The sequence below is a fragment of the Candoia aspera genome, chromosome 6 (genome assembly GCF_035149785.1).
Source record: "Candoia aspera isolate rCanAsp1 chromosome 6, rCanAsp1.hap2, whole genome shotgun sequence".
NCBI classification, from domain to species: domain Eukaryota; kingdom Metazoa; phylum Chordata; class Lepidosauria; order Squamata; family Boidae; genus Candoia; species Candoia aspera.
Genome location: NC_086158.1, coordinates 75,243,404 through 75,260,965, shown reverse-complemented (window position 1 = coordinate 75,260,965; position 17,562 = coordinate 75,243,404). Strand labels below are relative to the sequence as shown.

Sequence of the window (17,562 nt, the reverse complement as noted above, 5' to 3'; positions counted from 1 at the left end):
ATTTACCCCATACCAAGATGTTCTCAAAGAGAAAGAACCCCAGTTCAGCAGATGGAAGTAGCAAGAAGCAAAGGAAAACTTAAGTGCAATCATAAGCCCAGTTTGTCACATGATTTCTACTTAGTGACTGCTTCACTTAATGACCAAGTTGCTGGTCCCAATTGTCACTAAACAAGGACTACCTGTATTGTTCAATTTCTATATAAACAATAGTATTGTGGCTCTTTCTAAACCAGAATTTCACCCCCCAACACTTACCCATCATCCTATTTCAGTCCTCTTGTATGCAGATGATGCCACTATCTTATCCGTAACCCAAGTTGGCCTTAATAGATGTATAGCTGCTTTAGTATCCTACTGTTCTAGGGAATTTCTTGAAATTAGTTTAAATTTCAAGATTTAAATTTCTAATTTTCTCTAGAATGCACTTTAAGTCCCATATTAAATGGGAAATGAATAAAAGACCAACTGATCATGATAAGGACTTCAAGTACCTAGGCATCCAATTCCAACCATCCACTGAAATAACCAATTGAGTGTGCTTTCTATTTGAGCTCAGAAATTTTCTAATGCAGTCTTAAAATAGCTAACCAAGGCAATAATTTCATTCCTGCAGCAATAAAACTATGTAAAGCAAACATCCTGGGCTTGTTATATTGTGTACAACTCTGTGTTTATAAGGTTGCCCCTACTTTAGAAGCTGTTTGGTCTGAGTTTCTGAAAGCCCCACTCAACCTCAAATGCCCTTGTTCAGCTAGAGATTGGAGCCCACCTGACACTTTGCCATCTCAGATTTTGGCTAAAACAAATCTTTTAGGGTGAGTCTCTTGTTCCCCTGATCCTACATTATAGGTTTTCCTCACTGCTAAGGAGGCAAATTGATTCCCATCGGGCATATTGTGGCCCTCTCACTCCTGGCAATATTTGTCATTAGCCTTAATCAAACTGAAACAGAGGATTTGGGATTTAGATCTAAAAAATGACAGGGTTAAAATCAATCATCCTATTACAGTGCAATTCTCCATGGATAATTTCTAGCTAACTGTATAATATCGTACATATTCGACATAGATTATTTTTATCTTAGCTTGAGTTGGCACACTATCTTTTATGGAGACAATTGGCAAAGATACTAGTATCCTGTATAATAATCATATATGTGTCTGCTCAGATACAGAGGTTGAGTCAGTTTGGTCTAGTGGTTAAGGTGCTGGGCTAGAAACCAGGAGTCTGTGAGTTCTTGTCCCGCCTTAGGCCTGAAAGCTGGCTGGGTGACCTTGGGCCAGTCACTCTCTCTAATGATAACTTCTCATTATTAATTATTTCAGGACTGGTTTTTCTGTATTTTAAATTTTAAACTTGTGCTTTACTGTTCTTGACCATGAATAAATGATTTGATTTTATTCCATTTGGTTATATTTCTTTGGAACTTTATTGGCTACTAATCTGTGCAGTTTACTATCTGTACTGAATACTATACATTTTCCCATTCTCTTTTGTGACTAGATGACATGATTGGAAAGAAAAAAATAAGCTGGGTTGCTGACACAACATGGAACAACCATTCACTGTGAGTTCCTTGGTAAGGATGAATGCTGTATAATGTGGAGAAAACTGCTGATCAGACAACACATCTGCTTAGCTTCTGTAGAACAAGCATTCTATTCAAATTCAAATATGTCCTGGGATGCACTGATTCTCCAAATCTAGTGAAGGTGCATCTAAGTTAGGCTCACTTAGTTTATGATTCATAATGTTGTCCTTGTCTGGTTTCCTGTGATACTTCTCTTTCTCTGTCTTAAGCTTACAGGTAGTCTTTACTTTAATGATGGTAACTGGGACTAGAATTTCCATCAGCAAGTGGCGCGGTTGTAAAGCATTGTGATGGAACTTCTGGCACTTCGTTAAGTGAATCCCACACCATCGTTAAGCGAGGATATCACACGGTCAGCATTTACGACCTCCTGCCGGCTTCCCCATTGACTTTGTACAAAGTAACAAGGTCTCAAATGGTGATCATGTGACCACAGGATGCTGCATCTGATATAAGTACAAGGACCGGTCATAACTACCACTCATTCAGCACCATCATAAGTTTGAATGGTTGCTGAACAAGTGGTTATTAGGGAGGTTGTTAGTACCACCTCTGTTAAATTACTATGCTCTAAAATGCTCCCTTAAACTCTGCTTAGGCTTTTCACTAAAAATAACAATATTAGAGGTTCAGTTAGACCCAGTGGAAAATATGTAGGTGTTGCTGATATGGGGGGACACTGATTTTCTCTTCCTCTGCCTCCCAGTACCTGGTGATATGTGACACATCGTCTGAACATTATCCCAGTGAAAATGTTTCCCTTCCATTTCATTGCCTGATGTTTGTGTGGGCAGGCTAGCTCTTAGTGTAGCAGTATCTCATCATGCATTGACACAGCTGGATATTCTGAAGAAAAGAAAGGCGGAAGAAGAGAGATGAAGATGTTGCTTTCAACAACAGTTCCTTATCCTTATGCCTTGTTTCAGCATGAATCACGTTTCGTATCTCTCTCACTTCTCTCTATTAGAGAATAATAGAACAGTTCACATTGATTTTAAAAGTAGTGACTGAAAGGGTTATGATTAAAATGCATTTGCATAAGTACAACATGAAAGAAGAGAAAAGAAAAACCAGGGAAATGCAACACAATGAGCATTATTTTTGTTGCATGTCAGTAGCAATAAGTGTCAAGGAAATTATGATTTTGAGTGTGTGTGTGTATGCATGTGCACAATGCAGTGGAGATGTTTTAGCATAATCTTCATTTATTTTGCAGGCGTTTTGTGGAAGCACAATGAAACTTCTTCCTAAAAGCGTGGGGTGCACCTTTTAATTGTAGCTCACAATTTCACTTGCATATCTTGACTGCAAGCATACCTGAATAAAAGTCACCTATCAAAATAAAATGCAATTTGTGACCTCTGTTTTAACAGAAAAAGCTAGCAGCTATTCCTGACCACACAGATATTTCCTTGAGCCCAGAAGAGCGTGTCCGTGCCTTAAGCAAGCTTGGCTGTAACATCACAATCAATGAAGACATTACACCACGACGCTACTTTAGATCTGGAGTGGAGATGGAGCGTATGGCTTCTGTCTATCTACAAGAAGGAAATCTTGAAAATGCCTTTGTTCTCTATAATAAGTTTATAACGTAAGGATTGGTCTCAGTTTGTAAATGCGTATTTTAATCTTTAGAAAGTATATGCATTTTATTTATTACCCTGATGCAATACTAGCAGACTAATATACTGTATACTAGTATACAGTATATATTTTATTTTATTTTATTTTATTTTTCAAATTTCTATTACCGCCCATCTCCCCCAAAAAGGGAGATGGCTATACTGACTAAGACTGTGCAGTACTTTGGATTCAATTTCAGAAAGGTGTTTTGGAGCACGTGAGGTCATGAGAGAAGCACTAATTTGCAACTGTCTAGAAGCAATCACATCTTTTCCCATTATTCCATGGCAGCTGCAGAAAGTAGCAGAATAATCCCATGAAAAGATGCTGCTGCTCTGAAAGGTTGCAGAGAGGCGCTGCACTTTGTGTGCTCTGAAGCACTTTTCAAAATCTGAATATGAAGCTTTGCCTAGTCTTAATAATGACAGGTCTAAATCTGGTAGCTGCTAAATGATCATGAGTTAAATATTACCATAAACTGGAAATATCAAAACTGGATATGTTTGCATTTATGAAAAATCCCTGGGAAAATTCTTTGTTCCAAGTCAGTTTTATTAGTTGACTGTTGTGGGGGAATGGAAAGTCAGACATGCTACTGTGCCATGCGTCTAATATCCCTAGTCTTTGAGGAAAAAGAAAGAAAAAAAAATTAGAGAGTCAACTAGTGCTTCCTATGCTTGAAGAGGGGAGACGGATATGGTGAAAAGAGAGACTAATTTTTGGTAAATGTAGACATGCAAAAATGCCTTTCAAAAATAACATTGAGTATAATTTACAAGCCATTTCTTTCAGAAGAGTTCCACTCAAAATAGCGACACTGCATCATAATAAATAATGCGATTCCAAAGAATTACGCATTATTTATTTATCAAATTTATATGCCACTGCCATCAAAAGACTCTTGGCTTATGCCTTCAAGGGAGCAGTGCTTTGCATTGGTGAGGCACTTCTCAGTTTGTATTATTAGGTGCAGAGGTAACACAGTGTGCATCTCCAAGGTATTTCCCATCCATTCAAGGCCTCTTCTCGTGCTTCCAATTGCTGTCTGGTCGAGGTGGAAGAGGTTTCTGCCCATCCATCTTCTCCAACTGCTCAAATGTAGCCAAATGAAGCTTTGATGTGGCCATTTTTGCTTTTAGAAGGAAGTTGAGGGGGAAAAGATCCCTTCCCTGAGCAGTTTCAGAGGGCCACACTGTATGAAATTTCATGGTAGAAAAATATCTCTTCAGAGTTCTGAATATTCTGGTTTGGTCTTCAGCCCTGAATGACCCAAGCGTAGAATAGCAGTGTTGTTAATTTGAACTTCTGTGATACAGAAAGCTTCTGTGAATGGGAAAAAAAAAAAGAATGTTGCTTCTAGCGTCGTATGATTTATGTACTCTGCAGTTGTCTTGGTGGAAAAGCACTGGTGTTCTTCATCAGTCTTGCAAAAGTGTAAATGTGTGTGTTTTCCAGTTTGTTTGTAGAAAAGCTGCCATGTCATCGAGACTACCAGCAATGTGCAGTTCCAGAGAAGCAGGATATTATGAAGGTAGAGTGGATTTTTTAAAATAAATTGTTATCCAGGGGATTTCCCCCCTCTTTTCAAAGAATGATGAATGATAGATAGGCCCTGGCAGTGGTCTGAGAATGTTATATGCTCTCACTGAGTCTGTTAGGGTACAAATTCAAGAGTCAGAATCAGTATTTGATTTTTGATGCTAGGCTCTAGCATGATGAATTGGGCTTTAAGAAAAAGAGAGGGCCAAATCCTGAAAGTTAGCCATCTATAATCTTAGGGATGTATCCTCAGTACCCAAGGTAAAATAGTTGCATATCCTTGTGTTAATAACAGAGAAAGGATTAATCTGCCATTGAATGTCAACTTTATTGGAATAAGCTGTTTCATAGCATTTAGCCTATATATGTGCTTTTTAATTCAATACTAAATTAGTGAACCATTTATTCCAGTTGTAGGATTAAGCTGATTATTTGGCACATGAGGAAAGCAAAAGTGTGTGTGTGTGTGTGTGTGTGTGTGTACACATACATATACAGATTGCATTTTATTTCTCTTGCTTCCTTTCTAACAAAGAAACTAAAGGATATAGCATTTCCAAGGACTGATGAATTAAAGAAGGAGTTGTTAAAGAAATACAATGCAGAATACCAGGAATATATGCAAGACAAGGTATCTTTTACTTTTTTAGCCATAGAAATATGTATAAAATTTCTAATACATTCTCTGAATAGTAGCGCCAAAGCAAAATTGTTACTTTATTTGATGAACGCTAATATAAACTAGATTGCAGTTTTAAAACTGATATCATTCATTTTGATATAGACAAAGTGGCTGCTTTTGCCCTTAAATGCCCAGATGGTAGAGAAAGTTGATGTGGCTTTATCATCACCCTGCTAAAAAGTATCCAAGTGAAGAAAAAGGTAATATTAGAAACAAACATTTGTTATTAGATCTTGAAGCCCAAACATTTCCATTGAGTGATGCTAGTCCTTTTCTGTAATGATCTTTGGGAATGACCTTGGAAAACAGGAGGAAGAGCCACAGACTAGATAAGACGCAGCTGAGTCCACAGGAGGAAAGTGGGTGTGGCAAATGTCTCAGAAGGCACCCTCCCTAGTTTCTTAGACTGTAAAGGTGAGGGTGGGGGAGAGAGATGTACAGACTTGCAAGATTCTGTTAATATAACCTTACAATAATGATAGAGCTAGTACTCCTGGGTGTGCTTGTCTGGACTACCTTGCAAGGCTGACATTTTCCTTCTTACACACGGGGGTATTGTCAGAGGGAAGGGGGATAAAAAGCCAAGGTGCTAGATACAACTGTGTGATCCAAGCCCTTCCTCTTCATATGTGTATGCAATGTCACATATATGCATAAAGGACTTTGATTGTGCAGGTGCAACCACCATCTTGATTTTTTGTCACTCCCCATCTACGGACACCCCTGCTTACCCAATTGAGCTGATGATGAATGTCCCACTGCCAGCATAAGAGACAAGGGTACATACAATCCATAGTCATCTAACCATTGGAAGGTCTGCCTTGTTCTGGCCAAAGAGATGGAACAATGTCAGCAATTGTTGAAAATGTAGTGACTTCTTTTGCCAATCTTTGCTGCTGTGTTCCAGACAGAGGAAAAAATTATATAGTTGTCTCAAATACCTTTTTGGATCCTTATGTGGTTTTGTTGTTGTTGTTTGTAAATTAAAGCTGCTCTCCTTTACAGAGGCTGCTTAAATCCTATGAAAACAATTAGGTTTTAAGTTGCCTAATAGTTCCATTATTTATTTACAGTTTAAAAATTTGTGCCACCCTTTAAAAACTAAGTTTTTCCAGAGCAATTTACTCTCCATTAAGTTAAATTTAATATTTCAATCATCATTAAGACAGACAATAACATAAACAAAAGCAGCAGCCAGAGCAGTTAAAAATTTCTTGTGCCGTATAAATATTAATAATTAACAAATTGGTAAAAATGAAAAGGCCTGAGAAAATAAAAATGTATTTGGTGCTGAAAACAAAGTCAATGCCAAGAATTCTTTTTGCTGAAGTATTCCAGATATAGGGGGCTCACAGTTATTTCTGAGTTCCTTGGAGTTGATGCTGATATTTACTAGAAGTAATTGTGTACGACTTTGCAATCTTCGGCGGGAAGGTAACGGCGTTCCGTGAGTCATGCTGGCCACATGACCCGGAAGTGTCCCTAGGGACAACGCCGGCTCCAAGGCTTTGAAACGGAGATGAGCACCGCCCCCTAGAGTCGGACTCGACTGGACTTTACGTCAAGGGAAACCTTTACCTTTACCTTTACCTTGCAATCTAAACCATTCTATTGGCCTAAGATTCTTGTATTCCTTTTTGTATATGGAGATTTCTGCCATCCCTAAAACCTTACAAGTTTTAGGGATGGCAGATTATGTACTTATACTGTACTTATTACATAAAGTATGTAATGATACAGTATAAAATATGCACCAAGAAACAGCTTCTAGATGCATGTGTATATAGCAAAATACATTTCCTTGTGGCCCTTTTTGTATGAATAAGAATAACTTTCTAAAATGTAGTGTAACTCTTCAGGTTTATTCCACATGAGCCTAGTAGCTTGATTTAGTTAAGTGAGGTTACAGTCCTTTCCTGATATAGCTGTCTAATATGTACAGTATCTGTGACATAAGTTTTTGTTTCTGTTTCCCAAATTCAAACTACAAATGATGATGACAAACTTTTGAATGAAGGTGAACTAATTAAACTTACAAAACGGGGGTGGAGGGGTGAGCAAATAATTATTCTGACGTGAGAGTGGTATTGAATTTTTGCAGTCTGCTTTTGAAACTTCAATAAACAGAATAAACCTAGTTGGAGAAATTTTTTAGGCAGAAGAATTAAACATCTTCCCCATCCCTATGCTTTTTTAAAAAAAATCTATTTCAGGTGTAGAAACTTGGCCCTTTAGCCTTCCAGGTGTTCCTGAATTGCAGCTGTTAGCAGTCTGCATCTTGGCCATACTAGCTGGGGCTGCTGGAGTTACCATCATCTGGAGAGTGATGTTGCTTTACTTTCCATCATTTTCTTGGTAGATGGAACAGATACTAAAATATTCAGATCTATTGTGCTCCATGTTTTTTAACTGCATTAGACTTTCTCATCTGGATTAACCCTGTTTTAGTTGATGACATGTCCTTTTAATGTATTCTGTTTTCCAGAACAAATGCAGAGCTGAGTTACTGAAGAAAATAGAGCAACAGAAATTAATTGAAGCAGAAAAGAAGCGGATTGCACAGATCCGTCAGCAGCAACTGGAAACAGAACAGTTTCAGTTCTTTGAAGATCAATTAAAAAAACAAGAATTAGCTCGTGGTCAGAAAATTAAGGGTAATTCAGTTACATCAGAGTCGAGAGATGGGAGCATGCTGTCATCCTGCATTTCAGCACACCTGAACAATACTTTCCCCAAAACAGTAGCAAACAAGAGCGATGCTTCTGCTAGTCAGTCTCCTCCAATCAGTCGGGCCTTAAAGCCAGCTGCTACCTTAAGTGCCGTTCAGAGTAAGAAAGTACATTTTTGTTGTTGTTTACCTTTCTATGTTATTGCATGGATAGGATTTATAGCTCACTAAATAGTTTTTATTTTAAATAGGGACGTGGTGGCACTGAGGGACGCGGTGGCGCTGCAGGTTAAACTGCTGAGCTGCTGAGCTTGCCGATCGGAAGGTCGACGGCTCGAATCCGCGTGACGGGGTGAGCTCCCGTTGCTAGTCCCAGCTCCTGCCAACCTAGCAGTTCGAAAACATGCAAATGTGAGTAGATTAATAGGTACCGCTTTGGCGGGCAGGTAACGGCGTTCCATTTAGTCATGCCGGCCACATGACCACGGAAATGTCTACGGACAAACGCCGGCTCTTCGGCTTTGAAATGGGGATGAGCACCGCCCCCGAGAGTCAGACACGCCTGGACTTAATGTCAAGGGAAACCTTTACCTGTACCTTAAATAGTTTTTGGACATATTTACAAAATACACATTTCTTAGTATGTTTGGTTTGCCATGAGGCAAGAGAAGCTGCATCAGGCACAAAAAACAATGGTCGTTTTGATCAGGACAAGTCAGATGTAGTCTCTCTGGGTCTGCTGTAGTGCTGAACACTGAATCATTCGCTCTGAAGCAGCACATTGTCTGCTGAGTGCTTTTCAGATTATACTGTATGAGAACATTTCACACTGTAGTCCTCTGTGTAAGTGTCACTCTCACTTCTCTTTGTTAGACAATGCTGCTGAAGGACTGCGAAATGTGGTTCTGCCCAGTGATCTTTGTCACAATTTTTTGCTGCTCGCAGACGCAAATACAGCAAGAGGAATAGAGACGTGTGGCATTCTCTGTGGAAAACTGGTACAATAAAACCTTCACATTTGTATGAGAAAGGCACTTTTAATGGTAGTCTATTTAACCGAAATGAACTGACAGCACAGCAAAAGCAGATCTGAAGCATAAGTGTGCTCTGTGATAACTGGTTTTATCGAAAAGCTGTGAGGGTCTGTTCAGAAAATCTTACTGCACTGTGATCTGCTGCTTGCTGCCTTCCTGCAAAATAGTTTATCTTAGACACTGGAAAGCCTGTAACATTATTCAGCTATCTTCCTGCTGTGTGCAGCTTCCTTTTTATGATTCTGTATTGCGTTTCTCTAGTTTTCATATAGTGACCGTGACTGGTGTGTTATATCAGATTCTTGGGAGGGGGGAAGAAAAGCTTCTAGCAAATATCACTTGGATATTAGCATTCAGATTTTGTTTGCTGTTGAATAATGTTTCTATTGTTAGCAGTGAAAATGTTCCTAAACCATGACTTCCATCTGAAATGCTCAGCCCAGCACCCAATGACGTCTATGTATGTGTATTAAAACAATTATAGCTGAACTATAGCTAAAGAGATACTTAAAAACCCAGTCTGTAGCAATTCTGTCCTGTATACGTTAACTATGGAGTAGACTCCCCTGAGTTTAATAGGACTTCTACTCAAGTAAAACATTTGATAATTATTTTTATTGATATTGATATTTATAAACCAGCCTCAAACAATTTAAAATAAAAACTCAAAAAAAAATCAGCCACATCTAATAAAATTACTACAAAGCTATGCCAATTATTTCTATCCTATGCTTAAAGTGCCAATGATTCCTCTCATGCTTTAAGCAGCTGTTGACATTGAATTATAGTAATAGTGCAGAAGCTGCCCACGTTTCTAGGAACCTCTGGATTCTGATAAACTTGCAGATAATTAATGTGCTATAACTTCGCCCTGCCTGGCATTTGGAACACATTCTGCCCAAGGCCAGCCAGCACCAAACCTGCTGGCATTTAGGGAGACCACTAAAAACTTGGCCATTTCAGAAAGGCTGTGAAGATCAGTAAGGTGATGGTGGCCCACCCAGTAGGAAGAGATTGTTGCTACAGAGAATGATTTTCCTTGCTGTGATGGGGAATGGGAAGATTTTTTTATTGTTACTGATTATCTGTAAGAGGAAGAACAGCTCAGAGCACTTCAACAATTCAATATCTTTCACTTGTTGGTTAAAGAACCATTTGAGGCTATGAAACTTCGGGTATTGGACTGCAGTGGTTTAGAATACAATGTAATGATTTCACCCTGAAGCCTGAAACTATCTTGGAGGGCCAGTCATACCTTCTGAAATTCATTTGAGCCAATAGCTGGCACGATAAATCTGAGCTTGAGCTTTAGTTGATGCCATGCCTGATTCCAGATGTAACACCAAATTGGGGACACATCTGGTCACTAGAAAAGTATCCCATTAGGAATCAGTCTGTCTAATTTTAACTTTATTTTATTTCCAGTATTTCTTTACCACTATTACATATCTCTAAGTGATTAACAGGTAATGGAAACAATTAAAAACCATAAACATCAAAAACATTATAAACATCAAAAAATTATAATAACTCTCAAAAATTAAGTAAAATATAGAATAGCCCGCTGCCAACTGGTTAGGAAGGAAAGCGTAGATGTTAAATCTCCAGACACCTGTTGAAAAAGACATGTTTCTACCAGTTTATGAAAAATGTCTAAAGTAGGGTCTAGCTAGATCTTGGGAACAGGGAACATATTCCCAGAGTTTAATGGCCTCTAGTGGTCCAAAATCCCTATAGACACAGTCCTAGGAACCTTATAATAAATATAATACAGTCGTGGCCTCAGACTTTAACACTGCAAAGATTTAATTGCATTCCCTGATGATGAATTTATTTGAACTGTCTTGGAGTTTGTGACATGAAAAAACGTCCAAATCTCTAAGGGTCGTAACTTGTTTGATAGTTTCATTCTTTGTCACATGTGTTTGTGTCAGGCTGTTCTCTTCATACAGATCGTAACTTCGGCTTTTTTTTTTTAGTCAATAACCAGATCCTTATCTGAACAGAAGGAGGAAGCAGTTCTAAATGTTCTCCTTAGTCCAGGAAGACAAGTTGAGAATATTGCCGCTGTTTCAGATTATAGGAGCACTAAAACAGCCCTATTGTGTGTCCATAGACCACCTCTGTAATGTAAAACAAAATTGAATGATAGTGCAGACCAAATACAACGCTTTGCACAACTTAAGATCATTCTGAATTTGAAACACCCCATTGTGAGTGTGAAGTGTCCTGTTTTGAATGAAAAGTAGCTGTCTTGAGAGTAAAACAGTATTTTTATGTGTTTTGAACAAGTTGTGTTTAACACTCAGAACAAAGCTGTTCATGCTAAAAAAAAACTTCTAAGATATACAAAGCTTTTAAGATATGCGAAGTCCATCATACATTCAAAGCAGCTGTTTTGCATTTGAAATGGGGTATTCTGAATTCAAAAATATTCACCTCAAAACACTTTGCACACTTCTACTTTGAACAGTTAAAACTGCTTTTATGAGATTTTAAGGAGTTATATTTGATTTTTTGCAATTATATATTCTGGATAGGAAAATAGGATTTAAATAGTAAGAGTAAATAAGGAAATAATAGCACTTATTTAAAAAATAGTATTTATCTCCCAGCTTTAGAAGAGATAGATGTGTATCCTTCAGAAGACTTCAGTAACTGACAATATAACTATATAAATATATAAGAAAGAAAGTTCTTTGGTAGGCTACAAGATTTATTCCTGGAATTTCCAGTTGGGATGGTAAATATTTGTGGTATCAATCAGTTAATACTGAACTAGAGAGACCAATGATCTGATATGGATAAAGATAAGGCAGTTTCTAATATTTTTGTCTCTGTAACCTTTCTGTATACAGTATATAGAACCTCCCTAGAAAAGGGACCTCCACTGTTCCTGTTTTGCCTGTTGCTTTGATAATTCTTTGGCATCACCCGGTGTAAATGAGCACAGCTCCTGTGAAATAAATAGTTAAAAAAATTGGTCGATGCCAGTGCTGTTCTTGGGATTGAAGTCCGAAAGCTATCTTCTTGTGCTTGTGTCTTACAGACTCATAATGAATTCACTATTACTCATGTAATCGTACCCAAACAGTCTGCAGGACCAGACTACTGTGACATGGAGAACGTGGAAGAGCTATTTGGTGTTCAAGACCAACATGATCTTCTCACACTGGGATGGATCCATGTAGGTAGAGATAAATATGCTGTGATAGACATTTTTTGCAGCAGAAGGAAAGGAAGCCTCTTCCAGTGTAAGGTTGCATGCAAGCTAATGTTCAGGGCTGCATGCCATTGGTAGGAGTGCTGAGTAGACCAGATCAGCTTTCTTTCTCTCATGCAGACATACTTTTGCATTTTTACATACATACACAAAACACACATTTGCTTTCTTATATGCATATGTACATTCTAACACATGACATAGATTGGATTTGGTGGAATAGGTTCTACCATGAAGAAAGAACAACTACCCTTTCTTCACTCAGAAGTGTCTCCCATGACACAAGTAGGCTTGAGAAAGTTTTATATTGAAAAGTGTTGTCCAAGTAAGCTCACTCCAGAAGAAGAGAAGGTATGAGTTATGGAATGAGGGAGGGGAGGTCAGATTATGAGGATGCTATAGTCCAGATTCAAGATTTTCCACTCCAGTATTAGAGAAACAATATTCCTGAGACCTATTTAAAGATATTACTGCAGATGCTGACTGCAGTCAGGAAATCAGAAGACGCTTAATCCTTGGGAGAAGAGCAATGACAAATCTCGATAAAATAGTTAAGAGCAGAGACATCACACTGACAACAAAGGTCCGCATAGTTAAAGCAATGGTGTTCCCCATAGTAACATATGGCTGTGAGAGCTGGACCATAAGGAAGGCTGAGAGAAGGAAGATAAATGCTTTTGAACTGTGGTGTTGGAGGAAAATTCTGAGAGTGCCTTGGACTGCCAGAAGATCAAACCAGTCCATCCTCCAGGAAATCAAGCCAGACTGCTCACTTGAGGGAATGATATTCAAGGCAAAACTGAAATACTTTGGCCACATAATGAGAAGACAGGACACCCTGGAGAAGATGCTGATGCTAGGGAGAGTGGAGGGCAAAAGGAAGAGGGGCCGACCAAGGGCAAGGTGGATAGATGATATTCTAGAGGTGACAGACTCGTCCCTGGGGGAGCTGGGGGTGTTGATGACCGACAGGAAGCTCTGGCATGGGCTGATCCATGAAGTCACAAAGAGTCGGAAGCGACTAAACGAACAAACAACAACAATTTAAAGATATTACTCAAGTAAGCATTTGGTGGTTGCCTTTCTCCCCCTTTTTCCTTAAATCCCAATCAATTTTTTTTAAACCAGATAACTATTCTTGGGAAGTGGCTTTGAGACTAGCAGAAGAACTTGCTGATTTAGGTGCAGCTCCTTCAGCTACAAAAACATGGAAAACTATCCTGGGTCAACATTAAAGAGAACATTTTCCATCATGGTGCCCGCTCTTTGGAGCATCATCCCCCTGGAGATTAGATTGGCCCCAACCCTGTTAGCCTTTCCTAAGGCCTTGAAGACATGTCTGTGGCACCATGGATGGGGGCTGGGTTGCATTGCAGAACCTGTGAAGTGGTTATGTCAATGTTGATTTGGTGGTGTTTTGGTTTTATCCCAGGTGCCAATTATGTATTTATTATGTTGTTGTTTAAGTTGTTTTTACCTGTTGATAGCTGCCCAGATTTTTTAGATAACAAAATAAATAAATTATATTTATATTTATTTAATAAATAAAAGGTGGGTGCAACTAATCTTGACTTCTTTCTACTATATTGTAAAACAGAGCAAAAGTCACATGCTATATAAAATGTTGCCTTTCTCTGCAGTCCCATCCAACCCAGACTGCATTCTTATCCAGTGTTGATCTTCATACGCATTGTTCTTACCAGCTGATGCTGCCAGAGGCCATTGCAATTGTTTGTTCACCAAAACATAACGAGTGAGTTTGAGCTTTCTTTTCCATCCTCAATAACATTCAGATAATTAGTTTATTATGTCTATGCTATGTCACCTATAAAACATTCAAGAAGGCAAGGCAGAAAAAAAATGTCAAAATACATATTGTGTGAGTTTTGATCTTTACAGGTATATTTTTAGAAGCAAATTTAATTCCGGAATGTTCTTTATTTTTGCTGTTTCTATGCCTTCCCACACTACTCACTCTTCGTTTTGTTAAACCTGAAGACAGTTTTATTGTTGACCCTGAGGTTCTCAGATCCCCTGTTCCACATTTTTAGTCTTTGAAAGAAAATATTAGGGCTAGTTGCACAGATGTAAGGGTTTAATAGATCTCTTTCCTTCTCCTTCTTGGACACAGAAGGAACACCTCTGTGAATCCTGCTCTGTGCTCCAGCCTGTGCTATCATAGCCCAGAAATGTCTCATTAACTAGTAGTGACTCTTTTGTATTTGTGGTACTTCTCTAGTCTTTTTATCTGATGTCCTTTTATATTAAAAATGTCAGGGAATTATGTCAGGGAATTTTACCTCTTTCATGGAACGTGCAATGTATTCAGTCTTGATTAAATAATTAAACTAAGAAGCATATGATAAATAAAATTATTTTTGGCTATTTTTAAGTTGTGTTTTTTTCAAAAGCAGGATATTATTTTACTTGTCCTTCTAACATTTTTGCTGAAGCAGTCAAAGTACTGTAGACCTGTGGCCCAATATTTCAGGTATCATTTAAATCATATGTGATACAATTGTGCTATAGAAATGACTCTCAGTCAATTCAGAGAGAGATTATCTTTGCAAGGAAACCTCTCAGCGTGAGAAGGACATTAGGCAGTGTTTGGCTGTCATAATATTGTAGCAACAGCTTTATCAAGAAGGTGACAATTTTCAGAAAGTGACTTGCGTTGTTAAGTAAATTACTTCTCTCAGTACTGTATGTTGTCTCTCCATTAGTAGCCAGCTGTGAATTTAATTAAAACACACTTCAGGCAAATTCCATGAAGCTCCTTGTGCAACTGAAATGAACTTTATGTGCTATAGACAATTGTTGGGTTTGAGCTGCTTTCCTAGACATAAGTGTTCTTTTATTTTCTAGGATGGGAATCTTCAGACTTACTAATGCTGGCATGTTGGAAGTTTCTGCTTGTAAAAAGAAGGGCTTTCACCCTCATACCAAGGATCCTAGGCTATTTAATGTAAGGGTAACATATTAATTTCCAACATTCTCTGTATATACTCCACTACTACTCAAATACTGTATGTCTGAATACAAAGGTAGAATAATTGTTTAAAATCTGTATTTTCCAATCTAGTGCATCCAGATGGTCCAATTCATATTATCAGCAGCAGCTCAGGGAAAGTTGGTTTAGATTTTGGCAGCAGTTGAAAAGAATGACACCAGGAACAAGATTAGTCCAACAATACATAGATGTGTGTGAAGGCTGTTCATTTGGAAGGGAGGGGAAAATTGCAAACGGGGGCAAATTCAAACATTCCTGCAGTGAAGAGTTCAACAATTCTGCAGGGGGAGCAAGGGGAGCAATGTTCAGATGCAGGATGTGGAAATTAAAGTGGGACATACTAATTTGCTATAGCAGCTGTTCCCAACCCAGCACCTTCCAGATGTTTTGCATTGCAGTCTCCAGAATTTTGTTAACATGGTCTGAGGGCCTTTTTCCAACTATTCCTCTGTTGTTCGTATTCTTCTGTAAAGGTAAAAGTCAAATGAGCTGTTCAGAATGAAAATGTAAGAATGCCTCTGGAAAAGGATATACTGTATCAGAAAATAACATTGTTCCTAGGATTGTTTGATATATATATATAGGGAGGGGGGAATGTCTGTTTCCATATAATAATGAAGATACAGATTTAATCGGGGGGGGGTTTTAAACCATTCAGTCATGTCTAATTCTTGGCGACTGCCTGGACTAGTCTCTCCAGTTTTCTTGGCAAGGTTTTTCAGAAGTGGTTTGCCATTGCCTCCTTCCTAGGGCTGAGAGAGAGGGACTGGCCCAAGGTTACCCAGCTGGCTTTGTGCTTAAGGCAGGACTAGAACTCATGGTCTCCTGGTTTCTAGCCTGGTGCCTTAACCACTACACCAGACTTGCTAAATAGATATTTACCCATTTTCAAAGTCAAATCACTCCCCCTACCACCTGAGAAACCAAAATTGGATGACACCCATTTGACCCATGAAACTATTTACATTATCCTAGTAAAAGAATAAATTACCTTCTTACATCCCAGTGTCCTCATTTTTTTAATGGAGAAAGTTAGATAAACAGAAGAACTAGCTCTGTTAAATCATGGATACCAACAAACTGGATGAGCAATATGGTTAAGCTTACACTGACCAGAAGTCTGGGAAATAGGTGGCAACACTTAGATAATGTTGGCTGATCTCAAGAAAACCAAGCAAGGTCAGACCATTAGAATTTGAATAGGTCTCCAGGAAATTTCAGTTTATCAAGCTGAGTTTAAAAAAATCCCAGAAGCTGATAATGGCAAATCACTTTCATACTTCTGTCAAGAAAATTACATAGATGTGTGCATGAAATCACCAGGAGTCCAGCTTGACTCAAGGGAATCTTAACCTTGTCCAGAAGAAGGAAGAACAGAACATGGTTGGGTTGGGAATGTGCTGTTCAGTGTCCTAACTGAATCGCAGCTTCTGGGGAAACTTCACCCTCAGATGAATATCCCAGTGAAATAAATCCACATTTCCCTTAAACAGTTGCAGATTTAAGTTATTTAATTTTGCAGCAGCTGTCTAATGACAGATAATCTGCGATTAATCTGGTGTTTTCTTTTGCAGATCTGCAAGCATGTCATTGGAAAAGAGATAAAAATAACTGTACTGGATCTGAGGTGATACAGATAGAAGAACGCATTCGGTAAAATATAACGCCAAAGGAGAACAAGGCTGCCATGTTTTCCTAGTGTTTTCCAAGTTACTGACCTTTTATATTTGTATGTTTTAAATTTAACGGTTTGATATTTATTGCCCTTTTCCCATTTTGAAGTTATTTTGTTGTACAGTCAAAATGAAGTTCACAGTGGCATTCAATCCGGGTATGTTATTTTATTGGAATAATATGACAATAAAGTGAACTTGACACAATGATAGTCTTGGCCCCTTTGCAAAATTTCTCTTTTTTCCTCTGTAGTATATGATTGTTTTCCTTTCCTATAGGTATTCAGGGCTGTGTAAGTGTGGCATGCAAAGGTTTACAGCACGTTTGAAAATACAGCAGCTGTTGAATAGAATAGGCAATATGGAGGAGAACACAGAATAGCCAACAGGAGCAGAGCAGAGTCTGCTGAGAAACACACAGAAAGAATGTGCTCAGATGACATAGCGAATTATGAATGTGTGAGTTCACAAACACTAGCTCCTTCTGTTAAGCTAGCTTCAGTCCCAAATAGCTGC

At 38.5% G+C, this 17,562-nt stretch overlaps 1 protein-coding gene across 2 annotated transcripts; it reads left to right on the top strand.

Annotated features, from left to right (window-relative positions):
* Positions 1-1,505: 1,505 nt before the first annotated feature.
* STAMBPL1 (STAM binding protein like 1) lies at positions 1,506-17,253 on the top strand. Of its 2 annotated transcripts, none has more exons than XM_063307432.1 (10): positions 1,506-1,582; positions 2,968-3,185; positions 4,673-4,748; positions 5,292-5,387; positions 7,924-8,266; positions 8,980-9,104; positions 12,190-12,327; positions 14,004-14,116; positions 15,229-15,328; positions 16,948-17,253. In XM_063307432.1, the coding sequence occupies exons 1-10, from the start codon at positions 1,553-1,555 to the stop codon at positions 17,002-17,004; spliced, it is 1,296 nt and encodes a 431-aa protein (XP_063163502.1). In that variant the 5' UTR covers positions 1,506-1,552; the 3' UTR covers positions 17,005-17,253. The 2 variants fall into 2 exon arrangements, with proteins under 2 accessions (XP_063163502.1, XP_063163503.1); XM_063307433.1 differs by having other exon boundaries at positions 1,512-1,570.
* The last annotated feature ends 309 nt before the right edge of the window (positions 17,254-17,562 follow it).

Coding starts and splice junctions, on each gene's coding strand:
- STAMBPL1 (XM_063307432.1), top strand. CDS start 1,553: ATGGAACAACCATTCACTGTGAGTTCCTTG. Junction 4,749..5,291: donor AGAAGCAGGATATTATGAAG/GTAGAGTGGATT, acceptor TTTCTAACAAAG/AAACTAAAGGATATAGCATT. Junction 5,388..7,923: donor AGGAATATATGCAAGACAAG/GTATCTTTTACT, acceptor TCTGTTTTCCAG/AACAAATGCAGAGCTGAGTT.